Source organism: Nanorana parkeri, unplaced genomic scaffold (genome assembly GCF_000935625.1).
Source record: "Nanorana parkeri isolate BGI_ZX_2015 unplaced genomic scaffold, ASM93562v1 scaffold183, whole genome shotgun sequence".
Taxonomy (NCBI): Eukaryota; Metazoa; Chordata; class Amphibia; order Anura; family Dicroglossidae; genus Nanorana; species Nanorana parkeri.
In genome coordinates this window covers 1145159-1157382 of record NW_017306451.1, presented here as the reverse complement: position 1 = coordinate 1157382, position 12224 = coordinate 1145159, and the positions used below count along the sequence as shown (strand labels likewise).

General features: G+C 43.3%; 1 protein-coding gene across 1 annotated transcript in view; it reads right to left on the bottom strand.

The window, feature by feature from the left end:
• Nucleotides 1-1073: 1073 nt before the first annotated feature.
• The window catches only part of LOC108785907, a 17156-nt gene continuing 6005 nt past the window's right edge, over nt 1074-12224 (bottom strand). Inside the window, exons 3-5 of the mRNA XM_018555092.1 lie at nt 4893-4992; nt 2960-3090; nt 1074-1440 (exon numbers count right to left, since the gene is read on the bottom strand). Coding sequence (XP_018410594.1) covers nt 1168-1440; nt 2960-3090; nt 4893-4992 — 504 coding nt within the window. The 3' untranslated portion in view covers nt 1074-1167. The remainder of the gene's footprint in view (nt 1441-2959; nt 3091-4892; nt 4993-12224) is intronic.

Here is a 12224-nt window from a genome sequence, read left to right as displayed (position 1 = left end):
AATGCGGGTGAATGGACTGTATTAGCCAAGATTACATCAGCAGGGCTAGGACCGCTGGAGCCCGGGGCAGAAGAGGCTGCTGGGACCGGTCTAGCAGACTGGCGGTATCGAGGATCATGCGAGTATATCTTCCTTAATCCAGCCCCTAGACCAAAACAAGCAGTTAATCCTTGCAGTGCAGGGGTAGCCCCACTGCTAGGGTTCATTTTGTTAATTCCTGGAGTTACTCTGACAAAAATATTAAAACTATGAAAATCTGCCTGCTTTATGTAAATGTTGTCAACTGAAGTATATTTCTCATTCAGTAAAGGGAAGTGATATCGGCTATCTATTTTAATATTACTTAGTGACACAGATCTCGTATTCTGCACACCTGATAACACACTATGACAAATAAATGACAATTACAGTAGCTCACTAGTTCCTACAGTTACTGATATACATACACAGTAGGGATGTTCAGATACCAAGTCCCGTACTTGGTACATGTACAAATACTTTTCCAGCTCCAAGACTAGACTAGAGAAAAACTCAAAAGTTAGGAGGCAGCTGTCATTTGTAAGGAGCACACGGAGCTCTTGGGATTTGTACATCCCCATTTTAATGCATTATTTTTTTTAATAAATATATATTAGGGATGCACCAATACCATTTTTCCAAGTACTGATACTCGTCCAAGTACTCACAGATACAAGTACTGATAAATTTTTGTTTATTGTCATGTGACAGTTTTTCTAAAACAATACAGACTAATGATTTCAGGACAGTGGTGTAGCGCCAGAGCCAGGTCCCAGCTACAACCCTGGTAGTTCTCATGAAAATGCCAAGTACCGGCACTGGTATTTGAACTGGTATCTGGACATCTCTAATACATTGCTTTTTAAAGCTTCATCTGTATAGAAGAAAACGTAGTAAAAGAGTAGATCTGCATTATCTGACTGAGCACATACTCCCATACCAAAAATCGTTTCAAGAGAAAATTAGAAGAATCAGAGTTGAGTTCTGTAAATCATGAATACAAAATTAGTGTTTAGCACTGCAATACAAAAGTATATGTGTGATTTTATTTTTCGCACAGCTTAGTTAACAACTGAGCATTAATGATATCAGCATATAAAGCAGATTGAGGTAATCTGTCCACATGATCAGAAACAGTTCTGTAACTAATTATTTTTCGTTAGACTTCTCTCTTGGAATTCTGCCTAAGGTATAAAACTCCTCATTGGGTCGCAAGTCAGTTAAGTGAGCAATACGATTCGCCAGAGCAAAAAAGCCCGTAACCATTGCAATATCCCAGGCGTCCTCGCGGTCGAATCCATGTTCCTCTAGCTTCTGGAACTGTGATTCAGTTATGTTTTCCGGTTTTGCGATGGCCAAGGCAAACTCTAGCATGGCACGCTGCCTCTTACTTAGGTCAGCTAGGTCAGGATTAAGAACCACCTAAAAAGAGAAGAGATTCTGAAGATGGAGAATGGACTGAAGGACTTCTGCATTTGTGGAATGCATCACTTGTGAAGGATTGGTATGAATAATATTACATACACTGATTTGGGTACTTCCTCATAATGTTAACCTCACCCTGATGATGAACCTTCACCTTAACCAAACCTAAAACTTGACCTCACCCCAAAAATGAACACTTAACCCTAAACTATACTCACCTGCACTCCAGAGATGTAATGTCCATGATCCCCCTCATCAGTGCCCACATGTTCTACTCGGCTTCTCCTGAGTTTGGCATCTTCGGCCATCTTGACTGGCCTACGCAGGATGATGCAACTCCTGCACATGCATTCAGCAGTTCATACTTCCCTGCAGATGTATGCACAGATCAATGTACACACTAAAAGGATTGCAAACAGAAAGAAAGGAAGGAAGTCTTTGCCAAGGCAGCTTAGTATGTCTCTCCTGCAATGAAAAAAACCTTCCTACTCGCAATGTTTTCAAAAATCACTATGATTCTGCTTTAAATATAAACCTTAAACTAACTCCTGAAATGCAACACTCAACCTGACCCGAAAGCTGGACATACACTCATTGAATTTTGGCAGTTATTTGATCTGATGGTAGTCCTGCCAACACAACAAAAGTCTATTTGTCAATTGACTTTTGTCAAAGGAGCCAGGTAGAAAATTCTTTGCTGAACAGTGACTGCAGACAATCAGCTGTTTTGTTACTCTAACAGATAGAAATTCAGATTTCCCATACACGCTGCTTAATGTGGATGGGAGAATCAAATGAGAAAAAATAAAAAAAGTATATGGCCAGCTTAAGGCTTAACCTTTTACACTTAAACCTTAAAGTGACATTAAACCTTCCTTTTTTTGTATACAAGGGAGGCCGAGATTGTATCCCAGTCTGTTCTTATTTTTTTTTCTTTAAATGTTTAAATTCCTCGTTTTCTAGTGGGTCCCTGCATCAGTGTCTTCCCCGCCCACTGCACAGGTGTCTCCAGCAGCTAAGCGGCTTCTATAGAGCCACCCGTGCGTGTGTTTTCCCGCAGTGGCTGTGTGCGACCATAGGCCACCCCCCTCACACAGCTTGATTGACAGCTTTAATACTACTTTAACCTAATAACACTTCACTTAAAGCCTAAACAACACTTTACATGAAAAACTCCCTGAATCTTGACTTTGACGGCTTTTCTATGTATATAGTATTATCACCAGAAGTTTAAAATGCTTGCTAACTCTCCCTGGGAACCCAGTGCACATAGCACTTGTCCCTGTTTAAATATGTGCCTTGGTTGCTGATCTGCATTGTGAGATAGCAGTGGAGGGATGAGGGGTTAACTATCCAACAATGCTGCTCAGCAACCACTAACAAACATTTTCAAAATGCAGTGATACTACTTTAAGCAATAAAACGGTCAGCCCTGAAAGTGTGCTGATATCTTAGCAATTAAAGCTAGCGATTCATCTAAATTAGGCATTTCTGCAAGTATGTTTTTTAGAATTACCTGGTCAGCCAGTGTTCTTTGCTTTGAATATATTCTGTGCAATGCACTGTGAGCAGTTACACAATAAGGACACTTATTACTTGCACTTGTAGCCACAATTATAAGCTCTCGGTCAGCTTTAGTTAGGTTTCCTGCAACAAAAATAATGATTGTAATCTGTATATTCTTGCTTTATAGAAAAACTAGAATATAAGAAAGAATGACATGATTTAGATAAGCTTTCAATCTGAACGTATTTTCTAATAAAGATTTTTTTTTGTTTTGGATAGTGTTGAGGTGGTTAGAACCTCTACCAGGCTTTTATTGCTTGCCCAGAGTGGGGTGATTTATTCTCTCAATTTATCCTGATGACCATTGTCACCAGAAGTGAAAGTGTGAGAAAATCCAATCTTTCGGTTTGTCACTAGAACAGGAAGTGAGGGAAAAATTTTACAATGAGGAAGCTAGTTCCGCTGACAACTGTCTAAGCGGGCATTCACCTCACTAATGACACTTCCCTCTTCATAAACTATTGAAGTGACATAGTCATCGACATAGATACGAGCATAGGTCACAGCAGTCACAATGCCCCTGGAAAATATGGAAACACGAACTCCAGTGGCTGTAAATTTTAACTTCTGTGCTGTTACATTACAAGTTGCATGAGACATCAAAATCATATTAAATGCAAGGACAGTGGGAAAAATCTGGGCACTTGTATGTTGATAAGCAGCTTAACGGCCAGGGCTGTCCCTTTAAAGAGGCAGCCTAAAGCTGGCCATGCACCTATAGATTATCGGCAGATTTTCTATGCTCAGATGGAAAACGTACAACAGATTCCTTTGTCTACCCCAAACTGTGTGGATGGAGGAATCTCCTACTGGACCAAGCTTCAGTATCTTGCTAGTCGGCCCCTCTGGCTCTCAAAACACCTGAACAATCTGATTGGATGCAGGCATTGTTCAGGTATTTTGACAGCCAGCGGAGCCGACTAGCAAGATACTGAAGCTTGGCCCAGTGTGAGATTTCTCCATCCACACAGTTTGGCATAGACGAAGGAATCTGTTGTACTTTTTCCATCTGACTATAGAAAATCTGCAGACAATCTGTAGGTGTATGGCCAGCTGTAGGCTCTTTCCTCAGGTGGCATCTCTTTGGGTCAAGTAGGTTGGTGGCAGAGCGGCCATGGCAGCATAGACATCTCCGCGCCCAGCTCTTAGCAATCTGGGGCGCTCTTGCCAGTGTCCCGACGAGCGAACGAAGGATGCCCTGGTCGGCATCCTGCCACATCTTGGCAACCATAATGACCATAACTCACATAAAATCATTGGAATTAGTGTAGAAAAGGTAGAAGTGTAGTGCAGTAACCTGGTACAATCATGCAGTGACCCCCCCTCTTGAATTTAGAAAACTATAAATTGAGATGTGATGCCAAACATACTGACAAATAGATTGTAGGTTTATATACACTGACAAATACATAATGGGAGTCAAAGGAGGTCTTATATTTTCCTGTTACATTATTACCCTGTATTCATATGGTACCACCATACTATTAAAATACTTGCAGATAACAGTTGTGTATGAGGAGCAAATAAGACTTCACCTAAATGGTTTGCTGCTTAGTTTTTGAGTAAGATGGAAAGTCTAGTTGCACAATGGACAAGTATGAGAACTTATGTGTTTTTCATGCAATATTCCTTTGGTTTCTCACATGGTCCTGTCACTTGCATAGACACTGAATGATCAGATTAATGAGATTGGCAGTATGTTTTTATTACCTTTCCCAAAATGAAGCTGAGTGACTTTACATTTTCTAAAATGAAAACACATAACACCCAAGCTGATTCAAGCATTCTCTGAAAAAGCAGCTGAAGAATAGAACGTGTACCTGAGTGTAGGCAACACAAGCAATTCTTATTGACATTGTAAGGCCTAATAAATTTGTATTTACCGGTTTCCTTGTTCATAATTACATCATAATAGGCAAAAAAGGCTCTGAATTCGCTTGGTCTGTGAGCCAATACTTTGAAAACATTTGGTAAAAATCCACTCTGAAATAAAATATTGAAAATTATTGGTATTAAAAAAGGCACCAAAGTATATGCAGAGGTTATGAAAAAAAAATCAGAAACTTGCCTGACAAGCAGTTATATACATAAGAATGTTACCATTCTGAAGGCCAGTAAATTGCCTATGACAATATTTTATGACCACATTGCTGTGATATTTTATCTCGTATTGTGTATATATATATATATATACACATACACGGATTGCATTTTTGGGCAACACATATTCTTTCCTTTCCTGCAGTCTTTTTTTATACACCAGTTTATTTTATACACCTAGCTAACTTTCTTCAGTCATGTACTACTGTCATAACCTTTTCAAAGGTTGGATTCTCGCTGTGATTGCATGGATTTCAGTTTATGGTATTACGCCATCTCCAGGAGAAGGAGTCCTGAGCTGGACATGCAACTGTAATCTACTCAGTTAATCAATAAAAGGTAGCATTCAACTCTCCATTTTTCTTTTTTGAATTTGCTCTCTCATGGTTCACCTCTTACCTATCGCAGCACACCTTCAGTCTCACCTACAACTCTACCTCCTCCTCTCTTCTTCCTCTTTACGGGGGTCCCCCAAGGGTCTGTCCTTGGGCCCCTTCTATTCTCCATATACACTTCTTCCCTGGACCAGTTGATATTGGAAGCCATGGGAGACTATCATCTTTATGCTGATGACACCCAAATTTAGATCTCCACTCATCAGCTCACCCCCTTTGTGTCTTTCACATATCACTATTCTACTCACTGATATCTCAGCATGGATGTCACACCACTACCTCAAACTCAATCTGTCAAAAACTGAGCTAATCTTTCCTCTTCTCTGTGATCCCTCCCCCAACTTCTCCATCACAATCAACAGCACTACAATCAACCCCTTCCCTTCAAGCGAGGGTGCTTGGTGTAATCCTTGACTCTGAGCTCTCCTTTCAGCCCAACATTAAATCACTATCCAAATCTTGCAGACTCAAGCTACGTAAAGTTTATAAAATTTGTCTTTTAACAAACGAAACCAAAAAGCTTTTAATTCACTCCCTTGTAATCTCTCGCCTCGACTACTGTAACTCCCTCATTGTTGGCCTATCACTAAGCAGCCTAGCCCCCTTCAGTCTATCATGAATGCTGCTGCCAGACTCATCCACCTTACCAACCGCTCAGTGTCTGCCGCCCCCCTCTGCCAACCCCTCCACTGTCTCCCAAGTGCCCAACGTATAAAATTAAAAAAATACTAACAACAACAACATACAAAGGCATCTATAACTCTGCCCCCAACTACATCTCCAACCTCATCTCAGAATATCAGCCAAACAATCCTCTCTGCTCCCCCCAAGACCTTCTACTCTCCAGCTCTTCCATCACCTCCTTGTATGCTCGCCTCCAGGACTTCTCCAGAGTGTCTCACATCCTCTGGAACTCTCTACCTAGGGTTGCCACCTTTTTTTCAAGTGAAACCCGAACACTCCAGCACCGTGTGCAGCAAATTTTGTTAGGGGGAGAATATAAAGGAGAGAGTAATGTCTTCAGGTGGCCTGGTAGTTTGTGCGGGCTGTGCGACACTCGGGTGGGCTGTGCGACACTCGGGTGGGCTGTGTGTCAGTGACACTTGGCTGGGCGACTCTCGAGTGGGCTGTGTGACAGTGACACTCGGGCGGGCTGTGCGAAACTCGGGCAGGCTGTGTGACACTCGGGCGGGTCCAGAGGCAGGTGTCGGGTGTCTCCTGTAAATCTTCGTTCCCCCTGCAACTCAGCTATTTTCTGTAAACCGGCCTCTTCATGCCTTCCCTTCAGCTGCCTGGGGATCTATAGCTCGGCTGCTCTTCTAACTCTGGTGATCTATGACATAGAGAAGAATGTCTCCTCGTTCTTCTCTATGAGATAGATCACCAGAGATAGAAGAGAGGAGGAGCAATCACGTGTGTGGCTGCCGAGATCCTTGTCAAGTGCGATCGCGAGCAGCCACATCTGCCTGAAACCCGGCCCGAATCACACTTGACAAGGACCTCTGCAGCCGCACCTGTCAGAAAATGTAAAGTGCCGGTGTCGGCACTAAGTGTCTTGTTTCCGGGTGCCCGCTGGCTGGGCACCCGTACACAACACACCAAAACCGGACTGTACGGGTCAAAACCGGACAGGTGGCAACCCTATCTCTACCCCAACCTGTCTGCTTATCTCCTACTCTGTCCATGTTTAGGCGATCATTGAAAACTCATCTCTTCAGGGAAGCCTATCCTACCTCAACATAACTGTCCTTTTACTTCTTCCACTAACTCAATCTAAAGAATTATTACCATTTGTATCACTTGCCCCTCCTACTAGATTGTATGCTCTCCTAACCCTATTGTACTGAAACTGTATTGTAACTGTACTGTCTCCCCCTATTTTGTAAAGCGCTGCACAAACTGTTGGCACCATATAAATCCTGTATAATAATTATAGCAAGATGCAACAATATTCAGAGGGGGGTTTCAACTAAAGTGTAGTTCCACGTTTTGCAGTAACATTTGAGGAAAATCCTCTATATGTTATGTGTTCCTATTCACACACATTCCTACATACAGTACCTAAAAAAATTATCTTTTAACCACCTGCTGTCCAGCCGTTGTAGTTAAACGGCTGGACGGCAGCTTCTTGAATGCGGATGGGTGTTTTTAAAATGTCCTTTCCCACCCCGCTCGTGCCGTCGTTAGGCGGTGCTCTCAAGCGGGAAGTCTGCATGAAATGTAAACAGCCAGCGATGGCTGTTTACATACAAGCATTCCGGCATCTGTAGAGACGCCCGATTGCTTGTAATATGCGTGCGAGTGTGCACCTCCCCCCACCATTGCAGTCGGCACTGGCGATCCCGAGCTCCGCTGTGCCCAGTGCGAGCCCGTCACTGGCACAGCGGCTCTGTGACCGGAGATCAAGGAGAGATGAGTACACAGTCTCCCTCTGATCTCCTCCCCATTGTGGAAATGCAGGAAGTGATGCATATTACATCAGTCCTGCATTGATCTGTGACTCTCCAGCATTCATCTGTCACTCTTCGGCTACAGAAGCCGGAGAGAAGCTGGTGAAGCAGATCTCTGCTTCCTCAGCTTCTCTCGGGGGTCCCAAAGTGACATTAGGGGTCTTACAGACCCCTGATGTCTCCATAAAGAGGACCTGTCACAGTAAATTGGCTATCACATAGGGGGCTTGTTATCCCCTATGTGATAGCAATAAGGTTAAGTGAGAAAAGGTTAAAAAAAATTATAGTTACCAAAAAAAAATTAAAATGTCACATATAAAAACAGTAAAAAAAACAAAAACCCAAAGTTTTTTTGACCACCTACCATCCACCGAACGTACAGAAACAGCCGGGCGGCAGTCTGCTGGATGCGGGTGGGCGTCTTTAGATGTCCTTCGTGCTCTCGTGCACACGAGTGGGAAACCGCTAGAATTGTAAACAGCCAGCGATGCCCGTTTACATACAAGCGGTCCGGCGTCTGTAGAGACGCCCGATCGCTTGTACGATGCATGTCTCGCCTCCCCCCTCCTTACCTCTCTCTCCTTGTGGTCGCCGTCTCCACGATTCCGGGCCTCGATCCTGGATGGGCGATGTGGCTCTGTGCACTGAGAATGGAGGAAGGTCAGTACACAATCTCCCTCCGCTCTGCTCCCTGGTCTCTGAATGCAGGAAGTGATGTTTATTACATCACTTCCGCATTCCTCTGTCACTCTAGGGTACAGAAACACAGAAACCGGAGAGAAGCTGATGAAGCAGATCTGTGCTTCATCAGCTTCTCTGGGGGTCCCTAGGTGACATCAGGGGTCTTAGAAACCCCTGATGTCTCCATAAAGGGGACCTGTCACTGTAATTTGATATCACATAGGGGGATTCTTATTCCCCTATGTGATAACTTTATCGTTAAGTGTAAAAACAAACAAAAAAAAAGTAAAAAAAAAAAAACAACAACATTGGTCACAAAATAAATACAATTTACACACACACAAAAAAACCCCACAAAAATGTTTTAAAGTCCCCCACCCCCACATAGATACGCAAAAAATGCGTTAGGTACCCCTACACGCAAATACAATGATTTCTCCAATTACGCAAAACTTGTTACATATCACCGCGAACGTCATAGTGAGGGCAATAATTCTAGGGCCATCAATCACTGATAACACTAAACTCATAAGCGTTAACAGCTTTTAAAGCGTTGCCTATGGTTAAAAAAAGTGGTTAAAAAAAAAAAAATCATATATTTTAGAGGCCTTTGTGCAGATTCCAGGCTACTCTGAGGAGTTTGAAAGTGAAAGTAGAGGGCCAGACTGAGCTTCCTTTCATTAACCTACAATACCTAGAAGCCTTTAACTCTGTGTTGGGACAGACAGTGTTTAAATTTAGTTTACAACTGATAATGATCTCTGCCAGCACAGTACAGACAGGGTTCATTAGCATAAACATAACTTTACACAGCCCCCTCTACAATATTACACAGGGCCGGTGCAAGGATTTTTGCCAACTCATGCGATGGTGCATTTTGCCGCCCCCCCCCCTGCCATGAAAAACATTGACAACGTTTTCCATTGTCGATTTTAATCGACTAATTGTTGCAGCTCTATATTATTGCTGGGATTTGTAGTCCTCTATAGCTGGTTGTATTCTCCATTGCGCTGTATAATGATTATACTGCGCAATGCAGATTACCACTGACCAGTTATAGAGGAACTACAAATCCCAGCAATAATACATTATACAGCGCAATGGAGAATACCAGCAGCTATAGAGGAACAACAAATCCCAGCAATAATATATTAACCAGCCTGTATAATGTATTATTGCTGGGATTTGTTGTTCCTCTATAGCTGCTGGTATTCAGCATTGTGCCGGTGTATTATACAATGCACAATACAATACACAATATATTATACAATGCACAATACAATACTGTATTGTATTGTGCATTGTGTATTGTATTGTGTATTGTCAATACAAAATACAATATTCAATGCACAATACAATACAAAATAATACAATACAATGCAGCATACCACGTGCACTTTGTCTTTGTTGCATTACATACCGCTCCCACTTCAGCCAGCTACCGATCCAGATACAAGTCCTCCGATGTGTCTGGTCTGGGGTGGGTCACCATGAGAGGGTGAACCGAAAACGCCTCCTCGCTCGGTTCCAACTTCCAAATGTGTGCACCGAGCGGCTCCCAAGTCCCTCAACAGGTCGCCGTCGCCTCCAGGATGACGCCGCACTGCCTGCTGGTCCGGTCCGTCCGTTGCTCCGCCTCCTGGCTGCAGCCCTCGCTCCTTCACATGCGGCTGAGCGGCCAGGGGAATCAGGGGCGGGGCCACTTACGTCACTCACTGACGTAGGAGGACGTAGCCAAGTCACTGAGGTGACTGCACAGGTCAGTGCCGCTGCGGCCCGGCGGGGACTCGTACTTCAGATGCCGCCCGCCCACAGCGGCAGCCCACACGCTGGTCTCGATCGGGCGACTGTCACTATCAATTTTCCGCCCTGTTCCTGGCGCCGTAAGGCAAGTGCCCATGTTGCCTTGCGCTAGCGCCGGCCCTGTATTACATAGGGAGGAAACCAGGTAGCAATTAAAATATAAGCAGCATTTTTTTTCCAAGTTATGCTATGTGAATGGGAACATATAACAAACATAAAAGAGGTGTTATCCCAATTTAGCTGCAAATGTGGAAATACACTTTAAAAGGATAACTATGAGGTGAGTGCTTTTCACTCATCCTCATAGTTCTAGCCGACCTGCGACAATGAAACTGTCACAGGTCAGCTCAGTAGATCGGGAGGTGAGCGCACACATACCAGCGTTCGCTCACTCCTCGTTCCTGTCACGGCTCTAGGAGGGACTGGATTCCCCCCTTCCCGCTCCGATCCTCCAGCGCTGACTGGCGGAACGGACGGGGGAGGAGGTGGGTACAGCTGGCTCTGCCTCTAGATAAGCAGAGCCAGCTGTCACGCAGCTGGGCGGATCCAGACATAATTGTCGGGATCCGTTTCAGTTGCGGCTGTAGCTCGCGGTATACTGAGCTTAGGGTGACGGGAGGATGCTAGTTTGTGTCCTCCCGTTACCCTGAGAACTATGGGGAAAAGCCCTAACCCCATAGTTTTCCTTTAAGGTGGACTTTAGACATGTAATCTGCTCACCCACCACCCATAAGCAACAATGCCACACGCTAACCTCTTGTTTATGTCAAATCTGTAATAATGGCTACTTAGAGATTAGCAAATGCCTAATGATGACTGCGATGAAAGAACCACTCAACAACAGATTGATGGTGCATTCCTAACTTAGCGGTCAATGACTGGATGTGAATTTCGTTGCAGACACATTCTGACATTTTGGGAATACCTCTAGGAGCAATAAAAGCCACTTGTGAAACTTCTTACTCAAATACTTACTTAATAAACAGGAAAAGATATGCTTCCAGATATATGTATGGGTACACGTAATGCATCTCTCATAGAAGAAATCTCACAGTCATTAAATTTAAATGTACCAACAACAATCTCGGTTTTCATTTGTGACTTCAGCTCTTGATCCATCCAAAATACCATGGCTGTGGAACGGATGAGTACTTAAATGGATACTCCACACAGATCTTCTCTGAGATTGATGTAGGAAACATGTACTTTAAAGTGACACTAAACTCAGGAGTTAAATCTTAAAAATGCATTCAAGTACCTGTGTGTACGTGTGTGGCTACATTACAACACACACAGGGACCATGGGGAAACAAAAATAGTCGCCCTCCAGAAGGAAGAACAGTGTCAGCTCCAAGTCAGAGATGATTTGAGGATCTACAGCTGAGTGATACACAAATAAGATACATTTTTGTTAATAGTTAGGATACGTGAATGCATTTTTAAGATTTAACTCCTGAATTTAGTGTCACTTTAATATCTAGCTGCTTGGGGCAATACCGTGCATGCCTCCCACGAAAAAATGGCATTTACAGACATGTTCCTGCTTTTGTAGAAGTTAATTCACATTAGTTTACTAGGCAGCATTGCATTCCAAGTTGTACTTAGTACACCAAGAGGACAATTATGTTGCTTTTTTTGCCAGGCACAGCATTACTGTAACTGTACAAGGTACCAAGCTGCAGTCTTGTACATTCCAGTTTAGTAATATTTGTGGTGATTAAAGTTTAACATTAACACAGGGTAATACTTTACCTGTAAAGCAGCACTGTTGTGTAGTGTTTATGAA